The 22456-nt window shown below is 37.4% G+C and overlaps 1 protein-coding gene across 2 annotated transcripts; it reads right to left on the reverse strand.

The window, feature by feature from the left end:
* Window positions 1-281: 281 nt before the first annotated feature.
* On the reverse strand, window positions 282-20424 carry LOC146507827 (doublecortin domain-containing protein 2-like). 2 transcript variants are annotated; one of them, XM_085177092.1, is made up of 9 exons: window positions 19600-20424; window positions 18680-18734; window positions 16422-16498; window positions 16049-16183; window positions 15257-15406; window positions 14202-14256; window positions 13592-13769; window positions 3635-3705; window positions 282-1976 (listed from the first exon to the last, which is right to left on the reverse strand). In XM_085177092.1, the coding sequence occupies exons 1-9, from the start codon at window positions 19884-19886 to the stop codon at window positions 1371-1373; spliced, it is 1614 nt and encodes a 537-aa protein (XP_085033218.1). In that variant the 5' UTR covers window positions 19887-20424; the 3' UTR covers window positions 282-1370. The 2 variants fall into 2 exon arrangements, with proteins under 2 accessions (XP_085033218.1, XP_085033219.1); XM_085177093.1 differs by having other exon boundaries at window positions 19773-19884.
* Window positions 20425-22456: the final 2032 nt, after the last annotated feature.

Here is a 22456-nt window from a genome sequence, read left to right on the forward strand (position 1 = left end):
AGTAGGACTGAAAACTACTGAGCAGTTAGAATCTTGACCATTTTTTCTTCTTCTTTTGCAAAATAGTTTTCTCAGTTTAAATATTTGATATCATTCTATGTTCTAAAGTGAATGAAAAATGGGCTTATGGGACATTAAAACATTTAAATCTCTTGTATTTACATTTTACACGTACATCTCAACTCTCGTGGAATGGAGAGTGTAGTTCCATCTCAGTGAACTTTTTAAAAAAGCTTTACGCCTGCTGTAAAGCAGCTAATTTCCAATATCATACATCATCATTACTTTTTTAAATGATTTTATTTTTACTATTCCATTGACAGATACATTTCATCACTGAAGTATCAGTTACAGAAGACAAAAAAACTGTCTTTTTTTCCCTCAGTTTATTTTTTCTGGAGGCAGATGGACATTGGCATAGCAGCAACATTACAAAATAATATGACATGAAACTGCCTTTAAAAATTAGACATTGAAAATATGGTTCAGTGACAGAAATCAACATTAGGCGTAACAGTAAGGTTCTGGGCCTCCACTTGCACTTGTCGACTGGAAATAATTCTGGAAGTCTCTGGAACTGCATTACAGGGATGAAACATCATTGTTATAAAAGATATTGACTAATGTGATGTGTTGATCCTGGCGTTAGAGGGGACTAAAATTATAATGGACAAAAATCTTGCACGAGTGTTTTGGGTATGTTAAATTTATATGATGCACATCACTTTGATGCTAACCGAATTATTCAGTGACAACTTTAGCCCTACAGATGGAAGCACTCATTTAGGAAGAAGATCTGAATTTTTTTAAATTAGCTTACCATTCAAAAACAAACAATAATATATGTCTCGTTAAATACATTTGTATGAGTTTCTATGAGAGGCATAATCATTCTTTCGAAAAATTTCCAAGGATAAATATATTATCATTTCTCTGCATCACTCACAACAGTGCTCACAGACAGTGTGTAGAGAAACAATAAAGCAGTCTATTAGTTAAGAACATTTTAATGCAAAAATAAGAATATATTACTATGGATTTTATATGTGTATTCTGTTTCAAACATGAAAGTTATAAAGTTTTGATCCATATGGTGTTTCTGTACTTGTGCCATTTAACAGACAACCATTTAAAGATTTAGGTTACATGCGCAGCATTGCAAAACTGCTTTTATATAGGAAGAAAAAGAATTCTCAGAGTGTGCTCTGATCTTGCTTTGTTTTCTATAAATTTCATTATATAAATAGATTTTGTAACTTCATATTTTCAGTATAAAGAACTTGTTGTTTTTTTCTTTAAATTTTTCACTTTCGTCTTGCCTCTCTTGATCACCATCTTCTCCTGTGTGTGCACTCGGCATCTTTGCTGGTTCATTTTTTCTCATCTGTGTTGAGCTCTGCTTCACCTTCTACCTCATTATCTTCTCCACTGACCTCAGCATTCACCTTGCTCTCTTCTTCTTTACCTGACTCTTTGGTAGTGCCCTCTTTTGTTTCCTTCTCATCCTCTTCTTGATTACTGTTGCCTCTGCTACTTCTACTGCTATCGTTCTCTTTAGTCTCGTTATCTGACTGAGTCGTCTCTGGATCGTTGCCGTTTCCCGTCTTTTTCTGTTCCTCCAATGTGTCTACATCATTAGTGTGATCCATAGTGCTTTTTTCCACCTCAGTGTGGTCTTTATCCTCCTTCTCATCTTCCACAATTTTCCTCCTTTCACCTTGAGAAGACATATTGTTTCCATCCTCAATCTCCTTACTGTCCAGAGCCTTATCACTGCTAGATCCATACTCTTCACCATTAAACACCTCCTTATTCTTTTCTGGATCCTCCTTCTTTTCCTCTTCTTTTACCTCCTCCACTTTCTTCTCATTTTCTGCTATGTCTTCTCCTTTTCCATCTTTTTGTCCATCGATTTCTGTTTTTCCTCCACCTCCCCCCTCTTTTTCACTGTTTTTTGTATCAGTAGCATCAAGTTTCTGTAATGCAGTATAACCACAGAAGCAATTAATATCTCTAAATATTTTAACAGACTCAGTATGTTGAATTCTTTCTGTGATTTACACTGTTCTGTTGATGCTATGGTTCGTTGGTGCTACCTGCCTCTGTACACCCGCACAGTAGATTTTAAATCAAACATCAAGAATCAAGAAATGATAAACAGCAATCAATTATTGCCATACTGTAACTGTTTAGGAATTACAGCCATTTTTATACATAGTTTTTAGACGCCTGAAGTAATTGAACAGTTAACTGACAAGCAGTTTAATGCCCAGGTGAAACCAGTCCGTCCCCTCATAATCTTATCAAAAATTAAGCAGAAAAAGATCTGGAGATGAATCCAAGTATTTGGTATCTTTTTCCTCGAATTCTCAATGTGATGTCTCAAAGACATGAAAAAAACATGTGAAACAAAAACCTATGAGACCTATGCACTGGCCAGCTCAGCAAAACCAAAAGGACTGGAACACCATCGTTTGTTGGTTACGAAAAAGGCCTTCACGACTTCTAGACCAGTCAAGAAAACTATCAAAGAACTTAGTCTAAAATGAAGAGATGCTTTCATAAATGGAAAGAGAAGGTGCAAATCAGTGGTTCCACTGAAGAATGGGAAGAACATATTAGACTTTTAGCAAATATCTAAAAGAGCCTACACAGTTCTGGAACAACGTTTTCATCTGTTCTTTGGTCAGATAAAATCAAGAATCATGGAAAGATGGGGAGCATGGAGAAGAAAAGGAATAGCCCATGTTCCGAAGCATACCACATCATCTGTCAAACATGATGGACATATGGGAATGTATGGCTACCACTGAAACCAGGTCACTAGTGTTTGTTTATTTATGAAGTGTACAGGGTTGTACTCTCTGCTCCGATTCAGCCAAATGCTGCAAAACTGATCAGACGGTGCTTCACAGTGCAAACTGCAAAAGCAACCCAAGAATGGGTTCCGAATGGCAATGGAAGGTTGCCGGTTCGAGCCCCGGCTCTGACAGTCTCGGTCGTTGTGTCCTTGGGCAAGACACTTCACCCGTTGCCTACTGGTGGTGGTCAGAGGGCCCGGTGGCGCCAGTGTCCGGCAGCCTCGCCTCTGTCAGTGCGCCCCAGGGTGGCTGTCACTACAATGTAGCTTGCCATCACCAGTGTGTGAATGTGTGTGTGAATGGGTGGATGACTGGTTGTGTAAAGCGCTTTGGGGTCCTTAGGGACTAGTAAAACGCTATACAAATACAGGCCATTTACCAAGAATATGTCAAGACAAAAAAAATCTGCTATTTTTCAATGGCCAAGTGAGTCACCTGACCCCAACCAAATAAAGCATGTTTTTCAGTTAACTGAAGAAAAAGCAGAGAGACCCACAAACAAGCAACTACTGAATGTGGCTGGAGTAAAAACCTGCCACCTCAAGAAGGAGGAAGAACAGCATTTGGTGATGTCCATGGGTTCGAGACTTCAGGCTGTCAGTCAGGTAGAATAGACTACCACCACTGACTTTCATTATTAGTATTAAGAACAATCGTATTTAAAAATGCTTTGTTTAATAACTTGTGAGTCTGAAAATGAGGGATTATGTATAAAAATGACTGTAAATATATATGTAAAATAAAAAGACAGAGTGAGTAGTGTATGTTTATACCGCTTCAGCTCCATTGTCTTGTAGTGTTTGGCAATCAGCATTTCCTTCATCAAACTTCTGTTCCAGTTCATCTAGAAAAACAGACAATTTTAGCTCCGCATGCAAAATCAGAAGCTCATTTCACAGAGGGGTATTTGATTCCTTAAAGTACAGAAAAAAACAAGTTAAAGCATGTTTTTTACTTGTGTTCCATCCTAATGTGCAATATTGAATACTGAAAGGGCTTGTTGTGGCCAGTACAACATAAAGCAAAGGTAAATAAAGAGTGTCCTACTATCCTGGTATAGATGCAGTAGACTTAACTGGACTCATTCAGAAAAAAATATGTAAAATACAGTAAAATAATAATATTTGACAATGTTAATGATTACATGTAAAAAAAAAAAAAAGCAGATGAATATAGTGTCACACCTGTAAAAACTTGCCCTCAAATCTTGTCATTCTTTGGGCATAAAAGAGTCAAAATGTTCCTTTATGTGCCCACCGCTCATCTTTTCAAGACCCTGAAACCAAAATTTTCGCACTCACTGCAAATTAATTCATTTTACAAACCCAGAAAATCTGTCCCATAAATATGTGCTTTTATTCATTCTTCAGTCGAAGACTTGTTGAAATTATTCAGCTTTTATTCAGCAGATGTTGCCAAATTTGAATACATGCAGCACAAGAGTGACACCTGCTGGTCTAAAGGAAAAGCACCCAATAGAATTTGTTGCAAGTAAACAACTTTCCCTAGACAATGGGAAGTGTGCAGGAGAGAGCCAGTAAACATTTTATAAGCTCATTTAGTGATCTAAATTTTACACTGAACGTCTAACATTGTCTTCATCTTTATTATCACCACTGCAGTAATCATCCTAATCATCACCACAGGTATGCAAGGTAGATGGTTTTCTCCTTTAACCATTGCTTTTGTATGATATCACAAAACAAATATGATGACCCACGATAATCATCCAACAGACTAGAGGCTTGTAGAAGAAATCCTCAAGTTTCCCCCAAGGAAACACCGTTTCATCATTCACAATACAAACAACTGTAAAGTGAGACTGGGAGTCCAGGAATTTAAATGAAGACATCGTACTACAACTCCAAACAAGCTCAGCTCAGCAAGGCAGTTCTGTTGGAGTGTGAAAATGGATACGGGGCTTTTCTATTTTCATGTGAGCATGTGCATCAAAGACCTTGGAGTAATTAACCCTAAACATAAGAGGAAGACAAGTATACGCTCTGATAAACAACATAATTACACACTTGTTTTGAAACATTGGATGAGACTGAAATTTCTAATCAGGAATGAAAAAAAGAACAGTGCAATTAATATCTTTAATATTAGTTTTCCTTTCTACACATACCGGTTAAGGAAGAAAAATGACTCCGGTAGAGATTAGAAGAGTTTATGGAGACATTTAATGCATTTCAAATGCAAAACTGATTGAAGTTTAGCCATGGTGGGAGATGAAACGTTATGGTAATAATAACAGACCTCTTTAAGAATATTTTATGGAAATCACCCCGCATTCATTAGGAGTGAGGGCCAAGCGATTGAGAGTAAGCAGTAAGCAGAGGAGGAGCTGCTATGACTCTAAACATCTTAACATGATTTAAGGATGAGGAACAGGCTCATGAAAATGCTAAATCAAATTAAATATGATATTTAGAATCTCCCCCTTCTTTCTCATTCCAGTTTATCCGGAGAGTCTGGCTTTGCAAATGGTTGGACTGCTTTATGTATGTGTGTGCAACTGAGTGTAAAATGTGTCTGACTTTTCCTTTCATAATCAGGCAAACACACACACACACACACACTCCCTCCTCCACAAGGCATAAGCAGACAGAGCACACCCACATTTCAGATGATGTGCTGCATCCATTAGTAAGAAGTAAAATTGTATGCAACTGCAAGCAGATATAATTACTCATATAAACGACTCTTGCTGGCATTATCTTGGAAGGTAAACTTACAGATGATTGTCGCTCCAGAGAAATGCAATAAAACACAACTCAAGATAAAGTGATAGGCTAGATAGATTGCACATGTGCACACACAAATACAGTCTGCTTTTAGCGATGCAGGTTTTTTTTTTGCTGATCTAAATCCTAAAATGCATTGTTAAAAAGTTGCCAAAGGACATTTCACCAAATTCAAGTCTTAGCACAGTAGCAAAGCAGGTATTTTATCATTTTGCCTACCAGATGTAAAGGATTGCTGAAATCATGTGATGTTCTTAGAAGGTGTAGTGAAGAGGTTAATACAGAATTGAATAATCAAACATGAGCAAAGAGATGCATTCTACAAGAACGTTTCAAAGATTTTCCACTCCTTCAGGAAGCACTTTAAAGTCCAATAAACTTCTCCACAGGACATTTTTAACCACTATTGCAAAGGAATCTGTGAGTGAGTCGTATAATCCTGTTCTTTTTGTTGTTCTGCAAATTATTCTCTAATTTGTGTTGGGTCTTTTTAGAAAACCCATTAACCCAGGTAAAACTCTTCTTTACCTTGTTTTTTAACCAAATCTTCCTTACAGAAAAAAAACTACTCTGGTCTGTCTAGTATCTGTGGATACTAGGTAGGATAGACATTTGTTATTGCAACATTTTCAGTGCTGATGCTCACCAGGCATAATAACCTCTGACAGGGTGACACTTGCAGTAGGTTGTAACTCAGAGCAAAACAAATCACTGCTTTACACAGTAAAGCCAGTTTCTGCTGATCCCTTATTCACAAGGGGGTCACTCTGCATGTTTGATTTAGCGAGATGCCCTTCCTGACACAACCCTCGAGGGACTCGTGTCTCCTCTCAGGATCAAGCTGCAGCGCTTTTGTTAAGCGAGTGTGTAAACTACTACACTGTGAATGCACCACACTACATCACACAGTGTGTGCTTTTATTTGTTTATTTGCTTGGCCTCCACAAGCCTGGTCTACTTTAGCATTAACTGTACTGCAGCTAATAAATTCTCAAGTCTTGAAATACTACTTAATGGACCTAAATCACTTCACACATCACTCCTTGTATTTCACTGGACAGTACAGTAAATTGCATATTTACACCCAGATGATTTAATCCACTCAGCATGTACTTGAGTTATAGTTGGGTGTAAAACAACATGCACTGTGATTTGGAATGCTGCCACTCTGCATGTGCGCTCCGGTCACTGACCAGGGTCCTGTTAAAACATGCAATGAATGTATGGCTACATGGGAGACCCAGGTGCTGCTGGCTTTACATAAATCTGAAACATATAGAGAAGCTGAACAACTGAGAATAAAAATGGTTGACTGGTCTAACTCTTTCATTCTGTGATACCACACTAACATGCTAATGATTTGTAAATGAAGATTTGGTGACTCATATGTCACTTACTCCAAATCAAACCTAAAGACTTTACTCATAAAGACAGCTGGAATCTCCCTTTGTTGGTATTATTAGAATGGTAAGATCCACCAGTTTTGGAGCTTGACTTGGTACAATGGATCACTAGCTTGGCATTTGTTGCCATTGCTAAATATTATTGTTATATAATGGAAGTGCAAAACCTTGCCATGTCCTTTTAAAAGATATGGTATATTGAAATGTCTTGCATTAAGAACAGACACAAGCTGTCTACATTGTGGCATTAAGTATTTCTTATGTATAGCCTTTATCTTTGAGATTTGTTTCCAAGATACAACTGGAAAAAAAATGCCATGCACTTTTGCGTAGAAAATTCCTCATATGCTCTGTGCTTAGATAACTTTGACATAAAATCAAAGAAAACCTTTGCTTAACAATGTTGCAACGAGACAGCCAAAGTAATATTTATAAAGGTCACAGCTTCTGTTAAATGTTTAAATAATTCATGGAGCTTTTTCCCCTGCGCTGTTCTCAAAGTTGCCTGAAATCTTGCCATTGACCGTTTTCATTAAACAAAGGTTTTAATCTGAATGAATGTCTAAGTGCAATATGAACACATATTAAAATCGGATTTCTTTTCGTTTCTACACAACTGAAAAAAACATGAGAGCATGACCATTTTATTCCAGGTCCAAGTACTTATGCTGTTGAGTTGTAATCATCAAATCTAAGAAAACACTGAACGCAATTCCTTTCTCTAATAATTCAAGCACTGATAGTCTTCTGTAAATGTATTTACTCTTTTCTGATAGTTGTTCATGTTCTCTTTATCCTCTAAACTACATTATATGGACTAAAACTAGAAGAAAAGACAGAAAAAACACATTTTAAACTGCATCGTTGATGCCATTTGCTTGCATTCCTAAACCTCTCTTTAACAAATAATATAAACTTTAGATAACCACCAATGTCAGTTATTTACCTTTGCCATTTACAGTGTAAGTCAAAGCTGTTTCAGTCTCTCAGACTAATATTAACCCCACGAAGACTGTGATCATATCACAATCACTCACACCAAGCTCTGAGAAATGCTAAAAAAGGCAAGCCTGAAAAGTAGAGATTGAACATGATAGACATGAGGAATATTTGTGTCAATAAGAGTGTCACACATCACCTTAACACATCACCATCACAGCCGGTGCTGTTGTATGTCACAGCCAAAACACTTGTTAACAGATGAATGTGGCAGATTAGTACAGCTTCCCTGCTCTTTAATCCAGTAATCCTGCATCAATGGGTCATGAAGAACCCTTTTCTGCTGTAGTGAAAAGGAGGAGATGAAAGGAATAGAAGAATACACGAAGAACAGACAAGCATGGCTGTGTTGTCGGAAATTTGACATATGAGCGTGTGCACAAATGCACATAAAAACAGACATGTGCGCGCGCGCGCGCACACACACACACACACACACACACAAACCACACGTTGTAAGAACTTAGCAAATGAAAAAAAAAAAGTGGAGCCATCATTCATCCCTCACTGCTTAGCCTCTTTTTTGACACAGGCACACGATTTGAGATGCACACTCTCTTTGTGTACATGTCTCCTGCCTCCTAACACTGGGTTGAACCCTATTTCACTCTGACAAGCATTATAGATACATATGCTAACAGGGCTAATTCCCCCAGCAGAATCACATTTTATGACACCAGAGGCTGAGGTTTGATCTGGTTGGTTGGCTTGTGCATACTCAAACGCCCGCAGAGACAAGCATAATCACACAAACACACATGCACACAAGCTCACTCACTCATGTCCAGCAATTTTTATTTCTCTCACATTCAACTTTCAAATAATACAAAGAATGGTTTTGTTCCCTTTCTTATTTAAAACTGACTTCAAATCAAAGCCCTTTTGAGAAAATGTATGCTGTACATCCTTCATAAAACATACTTAAATACAACAGAAATTCAACTGGCTCCTGCTACCTTCAAAAAGATAAAGTACAAGAAAAGGAGGGAGCCATGCTATTCAGACATGAAGGTTCTGTGTAAAGTGTATGCCCTTGAAGTATTAATGCAAGTGCAGAAATCATGTGTGCAAAATTCAACATCTCTAGATTCATATTTTTAAATAAAAGGCATGATGAACCATGTTGAAATATTGGCTGCTCTGTAAGTAAATAGAAGTAGAAATAGAAAGCCCATTTTTAGCTAAGCTGGTGCATTTTTTTACCCTATTTCTGAGGGTTTCAAGCTGCAAAGAATCCAGATTTTCCACAAATTTTCCTATAGTAACTAACTACAAAGTGGAAAACAATGTTTGGCTTCCACTTCTAATCATTATTTGTACTGTAGCTTGCATTACATCCACTATTTATTGCATTGTGTGCTATTATTTCTTCCTACAAGAAAAAGCATCGTGGATTAAAAGTATTCCACAAATTTAATCACACAAAAAGAAACTTTTCAGTACCACCTGACCCTTTAATTAGTGCCCCATCCACCCCCCACCAACAGTGTTAATGTAATAAGTAGGCATGTACACAGCATGTAAAAGTTCAGATAATCAGTAGAACCCTGCTCTGCCTTTACCTTTCCTCTCTCTCCTCTTGTGCATACCTTTTTATCAGTAATTTCTTCTTGAAGTACAAGGCTCTTTTGTTGATTTTCAGAGCAGCAATTTGGCTCCAGCGAGGGGCCCAGGCAACTAAAAATCTGCTTTGATGACTCTAAATGGAGAGATTATCCAAATGAAAGGCAATTATCCAAACCCCACCCATCCCTCTACCCGTTAATATCTCTCTGAGCTTTTTTTTTTTTATTCCATCCAGTATTCATGCTTCATCATCCCTTGGTTATTCATCAAATTCACTGTTTGATTCCACCTGTTTTCCCTTTTCCTCCCTTCTCCACCTCCATAATGTTCTACTCACTTCCTCATCTCAGCTTTTTATTCCCTCTTCTCTCCTTCTTTATCCCCAATCACCTGTCTAAACACATCCTTTTCTCCTTTTTCGGTTACGCTTTTCTTTGTCTCCCCTTTTGGTTCTGCTGCATTCCCCTTCTTTTCCCAGGAGAGCCATTAACTGAATTGGCCACAGAGGCCATTTAAGAAAGAGAACACTGATAAACATCCCATTTCTATTTTGAGGCTAGCAACAACTGCTAATTGCTTCCATTCAAGCTGTTTTTGAAAGAAAAGTCTAACACTGGCTAAATTGGAGCAATAAGTTTAAAAGAATAATAAAGACCAAACCAACAAGCCATGTGTCTTTTTGGTTAAGTCTTTTAACCCACAGATACTGGTTATGTTTCATGCCTTCACAGTATAGTCCGGGTTAATTCCCTTCATATTAAGTGTGTTTTGAACTACAGGTCAATTTAGAATGTCTAAATAGCATCTCTGAAATTAACAAATTGTTAATAATCCTTAATTAATGTTTCAGAGAGCAGGAAGAATGTATCGTTTAGGCTACTGGATGGTATCTACCATCACACAATAGCATGCCCTGTTTTACTCAACACATGAAAACATAACAAATATAATGAATTTAAACATATTTTATCAAAAGCGGAAATCACGAGAACATTCTGGAACTGTTGGGAGTTATTATGCCTAACCACTAAAACCTTACGTATGTGGCATTTTCACATATGCTTGCCACATACTACATAACTGCATGATGCTTGATTTAAATATCCTTCTCCTTATATTTTATGACTTGAGAAAGGAAATCCCAGAAATACGACACAACAGGTTCTGGTGCAAAAATCTTTGAGCTCCCACCTCTCCCAAACAATCTTATCACTGCACTCTCTTTGTAAATGCCAAGAGTACTTTTTTAATGCCAAAACCCAGATCGCACTGGCATAAGACATTAGCAAATTTGACCTTATGTCTCTTGGCTGGCTGGGAATACTTTGGTGAATATTGATATATATCCAAAATCAATCACAATTGTATGGGTCAAATTTGACCCTGAACAGCCTCGGGGTACAACAATTTATATTATACTATACAATTTTTAAATACATCTTGTGTATTTTGGGTCACTTTATAAAAAGTCTTAAAATTCAGGTCAAAACATTTAGGGTACGTTTTCTGCTGTCAAATGTCAAAAAAAGCTACATTTGACCTGAACAGGATGCAAGGGTTAAGCTGGGTGTCTTTGTTATATTAAGGTCAAATTAATTTCATTCATTCCACGTTTGCTGCACGAGATGTCACACCTCCTCTCCCTTCTCTCTGCTCTCACTCACCATTGTGTTCCCTAATGAAACAGCAAAGGTAAAGGCTTTACAATAGACGGTGAGTAATGGGGACTGGTGAACACACACACACACACACACACAGACACACGCACTCAAAAACTAAACTCCATGTTGTAAACACAGTGAGTGCACTGCAGAGGGAGAATCTCCGGTTACAGGGTCACTCGGTCTCGTCCGTCTTTTTTTCCCGCTGTCATCGGCTTGCTTGTCCTTTCAGTCTCATCCCTCATTCCAAAGCCATCTTTGACAAATACATTTATAATGAATTGATGCTTTTATAATCATATAATATCTTTTGTCTTGGTTCCAATGTTCCAACACATCAGAGATCTGAAGTGTGGGTTTCATGCTTTGTACTTTCCACAGCCTCTGCCAGTCTGGCAACCTTTTGGCTGTGTTCCTTTTGGCACCAGAGCGGGGTGTATTTACCTCATGCCCGGCCAGGGCAGGATTTCCCAAAGGGAAAATAACACCAAACACCTCTGTGCTGCTTACAATCACCATAAAAGGTGATATGAACACTGTGTTCCTGTTGCAAAGCCAAATATTAACACAACACTGAATTTAACCTGCCTAAGATAGTTTTTATTGTTGTTGTTGCTGTTGTTGTGTAAGCCAGTATTTGTTCACGTTTCATTTGAGAACCAAAAAAACCAAACAACAACAAAAAAGCAATAAATAAAAAGAATAAAGATGCCTTTGCGAATTAAATATACTGCTTAGAGTGAATTCAGGACCATGGACAGAGACAAACACTCTGTCTTTCTATGAAACCAAACAAATAAGGAAAATATTGTGTCTCACTCACATGAAAGGACTTAGAAAGCATTGTACAGGTCAAACGGTGAGGACTGCATGAGAAAGTGAAATGTCCTCAAAGCCATTTAAAGATCTCTTATGTCAGATTTTGTTTTCTGAGATGTCTGTCTGTTAATGTAATTTTTGCTCAATGTCATCCAAGGGGACCAATAATGCAGTATGCTTTTCTGTGCCTGTAATATGACGTGCCACACAATCTGATGCAGGCAATTTTGAGGGTGACATTACAGGCTGCAAATGCAGACATGCACATACCGACACAGAGAACACACACACGCACACACATGTTCCTCAGTTCTCTCGTTTGATGCAAAAAGCCACCTCCTCTGAACCACAGTCACAAATTCTCCATGCTCTTTTGGGGGTTCTGCTGTCAAATCCCCTGCCAGAGAGCAAACAGGCAAAATCTATTAAGAGCCACAACATGACGTAATGTGGTTCATGCCACAGAATCAGTTATAACAAGGTCAGCAGCAGTCTGCAGAAGATTTGCTTCCCTTTGACTGTAAAAACTGATAATCATAAAGACAATGGATGAATGGATAGATGGATGAATAATAATAATAATAATAAGATTAAGAGTCCCAGAGCAGCAAAACCTCCTAATTTCCAAAAAAAGGATGTCAGGTGCCAAACTTTCTGTAGGACATTATTATATACGTATCACAAGAAGATGACGTAATGTGTTTGTTGTAATGAAGGTAATGTCATCATGTTAGACCTACTTTTAATGTTTCATGGCAAATATTTTGCAGAGCAACAGTGCCACTGTGTGGACATTTATGAATGCAGCAGGTTACATAAGATTCCAGTGACAAAGCATTACATCATATTTTTGTGTATGTTAAACTCTCAGCAGCACATAAACACCACTTGTGAAACATGGGACGGCAAATTCTTAAAGAAGTAGATTATTCTGATACCTTCCACTTGCACACATCTAGCATACTCTATAGATGAAAAATGAATACAGAAAGTGGTGATGATGATGATGACAGAATCACAGGAGCGTGAGTGTTGCTAACTATTGGTTCTTGGGTATATTGTTACCCATGAACTAAACTATTTTAGTTCTTGGGTAATAATATGTCAAACAAACTTTGATTCGATTCCTTTTGTATGATTTTCATTCACTAGCTCATTTTTATTAAAATGTGACTTTTTTTGACGGTGTTGAAACAAGTAAATATTACTGATTATAACTCTATGTTTAAATATATATTACAAACAAACTACTTAAGGATATAATTACAAATGCAAACCCCAGAATAATATGAGCAAGAGGAGATATGACATTAAACTAATTAAAGCAGCATTTCACTGCTATATTTTTTATCCAGTGTGGTCAAAGTAACCCTTAAATATAAACCTATACTATATACAGTAGCAATGCTTTCCTTTCTTTGACTTCGGGATGAATACAGCCCCGCTGAGATTAATAGCCACCATGAAAACAAACAGGTGTAGATATTAAAATTTCACTTCTATTCACTGTGATCTTTTTTGTGTTTTTGCATTACCATTGTCAGATACACCAGGAGTCAAGCTCTGTCTGCTCTTAATCTTCTTTAAGGAGAGCAGTCTGGCCTGAGAAATCTCTCTTACAATGGAAGACAGGTGTTCCTTGTTGTGGCTTGGAGGCGAGGCCTTAGGAGACTCTCCATCTCCACTGTCACTGCTCTGGACCATGGACTTACCCTGCAGAAAGTAGCAGTCAGATTTAGTTAGTAAGAAACTTCTCAAAATCATGACGATGGAGAGTAAAAAAAAGACTTACGTCTTGGGTTTGCTGCATCAGTTTATCCAAAGGTGGGATTTTGAAATGAACCGTAACGGGGTTTTTTAGAAACATGACTAAAAATTTTATATTCACAATTAAATACAATTCTGCAAGTCCACTTGATCCTAAATTTAATTCAGGCTTAAATTTTAGGACTGGGGAGTCTAGACCACCATGTTTTCACATCATTATTTGCTAGCCATCCCTAAATAATTAAACCAGCAGAATTTTTCAGAGATTTTTTTTTCTCTGTGCTTTGCATGTTAAAGAATCCTGGAAAAGTTTTGGATTATAAAATATAAATAAATAACAGCTCACAAAATATTGGAAATGGTACGTGGAGTACTGACATTTTCACTCTGTTTTGAGAACCTGTAGATGGGCGGCAAAGAATAAGATTTCATTCTGTGAAAAAAAGAAAACAGACAAAAAGTGTTGACATATATATATTTGATGCTGCAAAAATGATTAACGAATATTGACTTACATACATGAAACCCATACATAAAGCATTGAAGTGTAATACATTTGAACATGACGTGTGCAGGTATATATGTATGTATATTTAGTGTGTACGTGTGTGTGCATGTACATGTCTATACATAGGAATAGTAGTGGTAGAAAAGTTATTTTAAGCTATATAGTTTATGTCTTGCATATTTACACAACCATATCCATAATCACATACTGTGTATGCTACCGTTGTATATAGTGTATTATCTTACTTCTTTTTTATTTGTTTGTATTTTTTGTATTTTTTGTATTTTCCTTCTGATATCTGTACCTGAGCTAACGCAAAAATTTCCCCGTCGTGGAATCAATAAAGTCTTATCTTATCTTATCTTAAATAACATCTGTTCACAAACTTCCTAATATCTATGTTTGTTTTTTAGTCTGTCTGTAATTAAGAAGCTCTTCATAGTTGTGTGATGTACGTGCCTATCTATCTTTAATCATAATCATTTCAAACAGAACACCTTCATACAGATGGAACATGCGTGAGGATTGTAGTTTTCAAGAGAATTAAAAGCACATCTGTAGCCCTAAAGGAGTAATTAGTTGCCCCAGTGGAAAAGATCTAAACACAAACTGTACGGTTTCCAAGAAGCATCCCTGCTCACCATAGTATTCTATTTTTAAAGTTCCACGGCTCTTCGTGAATGACTCAAGACTACACATAGTGATGGATATTAACGGTGTTCATGACTCACTGCTTTTCGTGTGCAATTCTATTGTAAAAATGCTTGTGTTTATTTTTAATGCAGGCTAAATCAAATGCAAAATTTCAAACCTAAGGGCATCATTTTGCAGATCTTAGATGTGTGACAGTTTGGTAAATGTCAAGTCTTCATTTTTGTTTTTAAATCAAGCACTCAGTGTTAAGATAAAGTGTTACTTTCTTTACCCTCTGACTCGCCTTGTCCCTCTGGGTTTGGTGAAGAGCAGATCACTGTAAGGAAGCTTCTTAAACTTTTCTCTTCCCACAGCCACATAAAGCTGACCGCTCTCTAGCTGATTCCCCTCAGTCACCTGTTGGCCCTCATAGGTAAAGAGACTAGAACACACAAAGAGAATCAAAAGCCTTATTGTTTACATCATGTGCTTGCTCCATGTGATCGTTTATTGAGCTGGTTGAAAAATGAAGCATACCGACTTTTGTTGTGCCAGTAGAATGTATGTTTCATATAGTGTCAGAGCAGATAGACTACCAGTTAAAAGTTTAGACATAGCTTCTCATTTAATGGTTTTTCTTTATTTTTCTGACGATTTACATTATAAATTCTCACTGAAGGCATCAACACTATGAATGAACACATATGGAATTGTATAGTAAACAAAAAAGTTAAATAACTCAAAACATGTTTTATATTTTAAATCCTTATATTTGGTGTCTTTAGCATATACCTACAATATAAGAAGAAAAAACACTGAATGAGAAGGTGTGTCCAAATTTTTGACTGATAGTGTATATTTTTACTTAACAAAAGAAAATCCATTTTAGCATCAGTAGTAAATACATTTTGAGATCAAAAATCAAATCAAAATTCAATAATGAAAATATATGAAATTAGGAATAATCTGCTGTAACGGAAGTGCGTGTGTTGAAAGTCTGATGCAAATTAGTTTATATAATAAAGTTTGCAAAGAAATGCAGTACATTTATGCAGTTTTTTGTTTTTTGAAATTGTCCACCTACCTTCTAACTCCCCCGAGGACTCTTAAACCCATCTTCTCTGTAATCATTTCTAGTATCTTGTCAAACTGGCCCAGTATCCTCTGGTGGACCAACAGCCTCACTGCGGAGTTCAATATATCACCATTTGCCACCACACTATGGAAGGGAAATGCACACAGTTAAAAAAAAAAGGCAGAACTTTGGTGCAAACTGTTTCAGTTTCCATTGTCAAGTCCAGTTTTTCTTACGCTACCTATCTACTACATCTACTTCTTTTCTATGTCCAAATTGGTCATATATTTAAATTATGTATTTAATCCAAATAATGGGACAATTTAAGAAGATTTTTCCCCAAAGTGAAGTTAAAAACTTGAAAAATGAAAATTCAGCTTACAATATGGTGCATGGCTCCTTGATGGGTTTCAGGAATCGAGCTGACACAATGAATCTATTTGGTGGAAAAGGTTTAATCTAAAAAAAGAGAAAAAAAGAAACAGTCAAAAAGCGTCAATAAGTCTATATCAAACATACAGCTGTTAATTACATTTATCTGGAAGAAAAAAACTATTAATGCAGTTTTTAATAATGCACTAAGCTGAATGAGTAATGTTGATGTTTTGTGATAACAGGACTAAGTTAAAAGCTTGTTGGTGAATCACCTTGTCCACGTGGGATCTGGAGGCTCAAAACAACAGACCTGTATAAACTTTGGGACTTTGCAGACCAATGCTCATACTGTAGTCCAAACAGAATGGGCACTTTACTAACCCTTCATCCTAAATACTGGATACAAAAGACTCATCAGGGTTAATAATAGCATGTAAGCTCTAGAGTCGAAACTAGGAACAACAGTTTGACAGTAATTATATTGCTTTGTAAAATCATTTAACCATATTTTAGTACACCAAAGTACAAAATAAAGAAAGAGCAACATCAAAGCTTTTACTTCTAAAGGGAAAGAAAATCTGCTATGGTCACACTAAAATCATCCGTGATGTCCGTGACAGCAAAAGAATGAGCTCCCCTGTGATGTGAGGCTGCAGAGAGTAAGCTCTGCAGGTTTTGTCCCACAACACCTGTGTCTCACCTGTGAGACTTGCATCCTAGGGGAGAATGGGATGAGGGAGGAGTTATATTAAAAGTCTTCTGGTGTGTGTGAGTGCAACCTGGCAACTGAGGTGTGAAGGTCAGAAGTAAAATTAAAAAATCTTAGATAAATAAAGGGCGGTGCATGTTCAGTGGTACACCAGTTTTCAACAGCAAGCCAACTGCACACCGGGAGAAAATTCTACAACATACTACAGAGAGAGGCTTTGGAAACCACAGAAGATGATAAAACACCACAATCAAAAATCCTGAAATCTGCTGTTTGCTAGAGAATATAATTAGTTTTATTTATTTTATGTTTTTTGTGAGACCTAGCTAACCAATCCAAATCAGGAAGAAACCAAGCAAGGCAAGGCATGCATCAGTCTCTAGGGACATCACACAAGTTTTTTTATCTATCGATTTGTTTATCAGTATCTGATCTTTCATTCTATAGTGGGGAAAAAGTCCCCACAGCTCGTTTTAGCGTCCTTGTACATAGTCCACTTGGCAGCAAAAAAAACAAAGGAAACTCCTTGTTCTTTCAGTGCATCATTTAAATGGAACCTCTGCCACATCACACACCTACTCAGTTATATCTCGAGTGTGCACTCGCTAGATACCAGTGAAGTAAACAACAATTAACAAGGTCATCTATAATGAAAGTTCTTGCAGCGGGTGATGAGACATAATCAAGAGCACGTTCTCTTTGAACGATAAACACGTTACAGTCAAGAGGAGCAGATGATGACAGCTAGTGTCTTTAAAGTTGCGGTCATAAGTTAAGAAAAAAATAAATTACAATAATTTTAAAAATGGGCTGCACACTTTTTAGAATACCCTGACAAAATTTGGAGTGCCCCATTATTTGCTCTGACAGCAATTAGCATGTCAAATTCTGCACCTCTTTATTTTCTGACATCCTGTCCATAATGCAAATGAAGTTAGCAAAATTTGTTATTTTGGGTTCTACTAGACCATTCTGTGCTTTCGCCAAGATACATTTTATATTAGTTTAAAAAAAAGGAGGTCATGAACCTGTAGGCTACCTGACTTTAAGCTCCTTTGGCTCTGACTTCATTGATGCATTAAAGATGTATTAAAAGGAGGGATGATTATGATCCATAAATCAATAATGCATGGAAACTGAGATGACAACACAGTGATTCCTCACAGAGAACAATTAGGGGGAATGCTAAACATAACACCTTTCTTCAAGGAACTTCATAAAATCTTTACGCTGTGGGTGTTCCCAAATACATTTTTCATTTTGAGGCAGTTTTGGATGTTAAAAACTGGACATAACAAGCTTGTAGTTGAAATGTAGCCACTTCAACACACTAAAGTGTCTGAAACTAAATCTAATGCAACCTGTGGACTTGATGTAGTAAGAGAGCATTTGAGGAGTCTAGCTGGATTATTGGAACTGTAAATTATATAAACCATCTCTTCTAATTGTTGGTTTGAAGCCAGCTGTAAAAAAAAATCCTGGGAATTCCCGGCTGTTAACACTGTTACCCTATAACAGCGTGGATCTTACTGACTTTTGAAGCCACTTTGCCATACCTGCATTGGAACGGTCTGCATCATTTTCTTCTTCCTGGAGCCAATCTGTAGATAACTAAAAACAAGAGATAACGTGAAGTAAAGGTTAGGTTTCCTATTCTGTAAGGTATTCTGCATCCCACACATGCAGAATAACGTTTTTCAGCAGTTAGGGATGAGAATTTGCTAACTGCTGAAAGCTGTACCAAGAGTTAAACAGCTCGAATTTAGCCACTTGTCGCATAAAGTTAAATACCAAATGTGCAGCTTTTTACTGCACAAAATTTAATAAGTTGTTATACAGAGAGCGTTAATTTCAATTGTTCCTGCATCATCACAGCTGATATTCCAAACATTTTTATCTGAATATTTAAAGAAAAAAAATCTGCATGCACTTTCTCTGGTTTTTACTGTAAAAATAAAGGAGGATGGAGACAGTATGCAATCTTTTTGCATCTGGGATACATTAACTTCCCCTCTGCTGCTTCTCCATTGCATTCTATGAATGAGTGGCTGCTCAAATCTCATTATCTGCTGCATGAGGCCACTTATTTTTAGGCTAGGGCAGAGTACACTTCTCTACAGTGCTGATCTCATTTATCACTGCCGTGAGTCAGCACTGGTGCAAAACTTTAAAGCCACGACTCAGCCCCGTGTCTGACAATTGGCTCGATTTGCGTATATATATATTTGCTAATGTCAGCTACAATGATTATGAAACAGTAGGGATATTTCAAAAGAAATTTGCATGAGTCTCGATTAACAATGATTTCTAATGGCCAGCTTTCCCTCTTGAATGCATCAGCAACTTGTAGATGGTTTATTCCTGGTCATCTACAGCTGTATGCATCTAATGCTTATAGACGTCTGTATAATGACACAGCGTGAAAGCCTTATAAAAGTAGGCTAGCTTATTTGCCTAAACCACAATTTATGCTTACTCTAGCTTTTTGAATTTTTCCCTCCCAGCAGCGACGTACTGCTCCCCGCTCCTCAGGCTCTCCAAGCAGTCAACTTTATGACCTCCTCTCGGTGTGTAAATGTTTCTCACGGCTCCAAACGGGGCTTGTATGCCGCCCGTCACCTCTCTTAGCAAGGTTTCAAAGTTGCACACCCTCTTTTGGTTTATCACTATCCGCCGAGCATCGTAGTATGGATCGCCGTTTCGAAACATGAAGACGTTCTTCACCACGGGTTGAGAGAGAAAGTTTGGCCTCTCCGAACTCATCTTTGTGCGTAAAAGCGGGCGGAGAGAAAAAACACGTTACAACAAACTCACGGTTCAGAGGTACAGGCCATTATAACGTCATTAGAGCTGTTCCATTCTCGTCAAATGTTCTGGGTTGAGTAAAAATGGGTAATGGAGGCAAATCTTCAACCAGCAGACTGGACAGAGAAAAATCCAGAGGAGGAAAAAACTGCTTTCTGCACTTAAGAAAGTTGCTGATTAAAAGTATGATGGAGCGTATAAAAGTGCTGATGTTTCCCTGCGTTACAAATGTCAGCTGTCGGCAGAATTCCCGCTCCTCTGCACAGGAGTGTGTGGAGTAACCGCTACAGCGTGTGCGCCGCTATAAACCGCAGGTGATGGTAAAAAGCCCAGCGAGTCTAAGTAGTTCCCTACTCTATGTAGACTGGGTATCATGGGAGCTCAACTGTTGGGATGTATCTATGGGAACAAGCCGTCGTCCCCTGGCCGATTAGAAGGGACCTTGCACAGCCATAATCACCAGGTAGTCAATCATTAGCTGATGAGATGGAGACCTAAGTGTTCAAATGCGCCCCGTCAGTGTGTGGGGTAAGATAAGGCCCAAAGAGGTCCGTGGTCAGAGAAAAATAATAATAATAATAAAAAAATTAAAAAAAAATTTGTAACAATTTGTAACCAAATACTCCTGGTGGGCAGGTGAGAACGTTAATGAGGCACCATGAGACCAGGTCGAAGCCGGGTTGCTGGTGACATCCTGAAAGCGGGGCGAAAAACATGTTTGTCTTGTGAACTGTAATTATTCTGGAAACGCCTAGATATGTGTACCTTATGTACTTTTGCTCAAAAGTGAAACGCCAAATGTATTCATACAAGTCAAAAGACCCTGATTCATTTTAATTAAATTCAATGTTTCTATTAGAACCAATACTACTAATGATACTACTAATAATAAGAAGAAGACGACGACGAACAACAACTATTACTACTAATGCACTGTCTGTGGTTGATTTCTGTGAAGTTCTAAGCTTTCCACCTTATTTTTATAATTTTGCTGAGCAATCCGCTTGTTAGAGGTCCGTCAGATAATTCAGAGCAAAAGTTCTACACAAGTAATTATAATAAATATAACTAAATGTAATAAATATAGCCACTGTGGTGTACTTTTTTGGAGCCATTTCGGTGACATTGTAGGTGAGCGTTTGTAAGTGCGTGCATTACCTTAGAAGATGATGCATAAAGTGTAATTCATTTAAAAAGAGAATTCACGCCTGGGCCAATAATAGCTTACACTGCTATGATTATTATCCGAATACTGAAATTTGAAGTGGAACAAAAAAAAAACCCCACCAAGTTTTGCATCATATTTTTAAACACTCCATAGTAGACAGGATATGAAGTCAGTTATATTAAAATGGGTTCGGTTCTTTATTTGAACTCTTCATAATGAGTAAGCTCTGTGCTCTTTTTTTTTTTGGCAACCGAACTGTATATACAAGTAACCCTGCATTGATGGGCTAGTGGCATGTAGTGCCCTTTTCCAACCAGTAGAGGGCAGTGGACACCAAATAACGGATCATAACCACACACCTGCAAGAGAAGACGTCAAAAGAAAGTATTTGTATGCAATAAAAAGTAATTTGTGTACTTATCCATTCATAGAGTGTTGCCTCTGTTGGTTCTGTGATGTCATAGTAGTACAATAGTATGGTGCATGAAAACGTGATGCATTTAGCAATACTCTTATGACATAAGAAGTTATAGAGTATTGTCTCAAATGTACAATTAACTACAGGCAGTGACCGCTTTGTTTATTTGTTTTCTGTATGCTATGAAATTAAATTGATTCGTTTATTCTTTGAACATAAAAGACCTCCAGTTTGAGACTGGGAGGAGATGCAAACCCAGCTTCAGGTGGTCACAAGCTAGTATACTCCTAATGCTGGTTCCAAGCCTACATAAATGAGAAGGCTGCATCAGGAAATAACAAACCTTTGGAAATAAGGGAGCGGCTAAAAGTACCTCTTTTTTTTAATTTGGAAAAATGATTATTTTCCTAGCATATTTTTTTCAAAAGACATGTTTATTTAAGACTTTCAGTGCACAAGGTTTACACAGTTTTCAGTTAAAGTGACTGGAAAGTTGCAGAATGTGTATATCCCATTAGACACAATATCAAGAATAAGCCCAAATAATATAAGCACAGTGCACATCAAAACAAGAAAATTCCATTTTCTTCCACCTTTCCTTGTGTATATGTGTCTTTTTTCAATCTCAACATCAGTGGCAAGACATGAAATTATACATAATTGCTGTTGTTTATCGGATGTGATAATGGCACCTTTTAAACCCTATCCCTGCACAGCCAAAATTGCTTTGCAATTGCCCTTGCTTGACAACATTTGGAAAAAACTTGATGGCAAATATCTGTCATTGCCTGATAACACTAGCGAGAAACTGAGGTAGGGTGGCATCATGAAAACGTAGAAATTCGGGTATATTAAGGATCTACTTCCGTATAAAATAAAATGTAAATGTACAAAAGTGCTTGTTTGTTGTTAAAACCTTAAATAGACTGGCTAAAAGGATCA

The sequence above is a fragment of the Neolamprologus multifasciatus genome, chromosome 11 (genome assembly GCF_963576455.1).
Source record: "Neolamprologus multifasciatus chromosome 11, fNeoMul1.2, whole genome shotgun sequence".
Classification (NCBI taxonomy): domain Eukaryota; kingdom Metazoa; phylum Chordata; class Actinopteri; order Cichliformes; family Cichlidae; genus Neolamprologus; species Neolamprologus multifasciatus.

Coding starts and splice junctions, on each gene's coding strand:
- LOC146507827 (XM_085177092.1), bottom strand. CDS start 19,886: ATGAGTTCGGAGAGGCCAAACTTTCTCTCTCAACCCGTGGTGAAGAAC. Junction 16,184..16,421: donor AAGGAGCCATGCACCATATT/GTAAGCTGAATT, acceptor TCCCTTCCATAG/TGTGGTGGCAAATGGTGATA. Junction 3,706..13,591: donor TCCTGGTGTATCTGACAATG/GTAATGCAAAAA, acceptor CTGTTTTTCTAG/ATGAACTGGAACAGAAGTTT.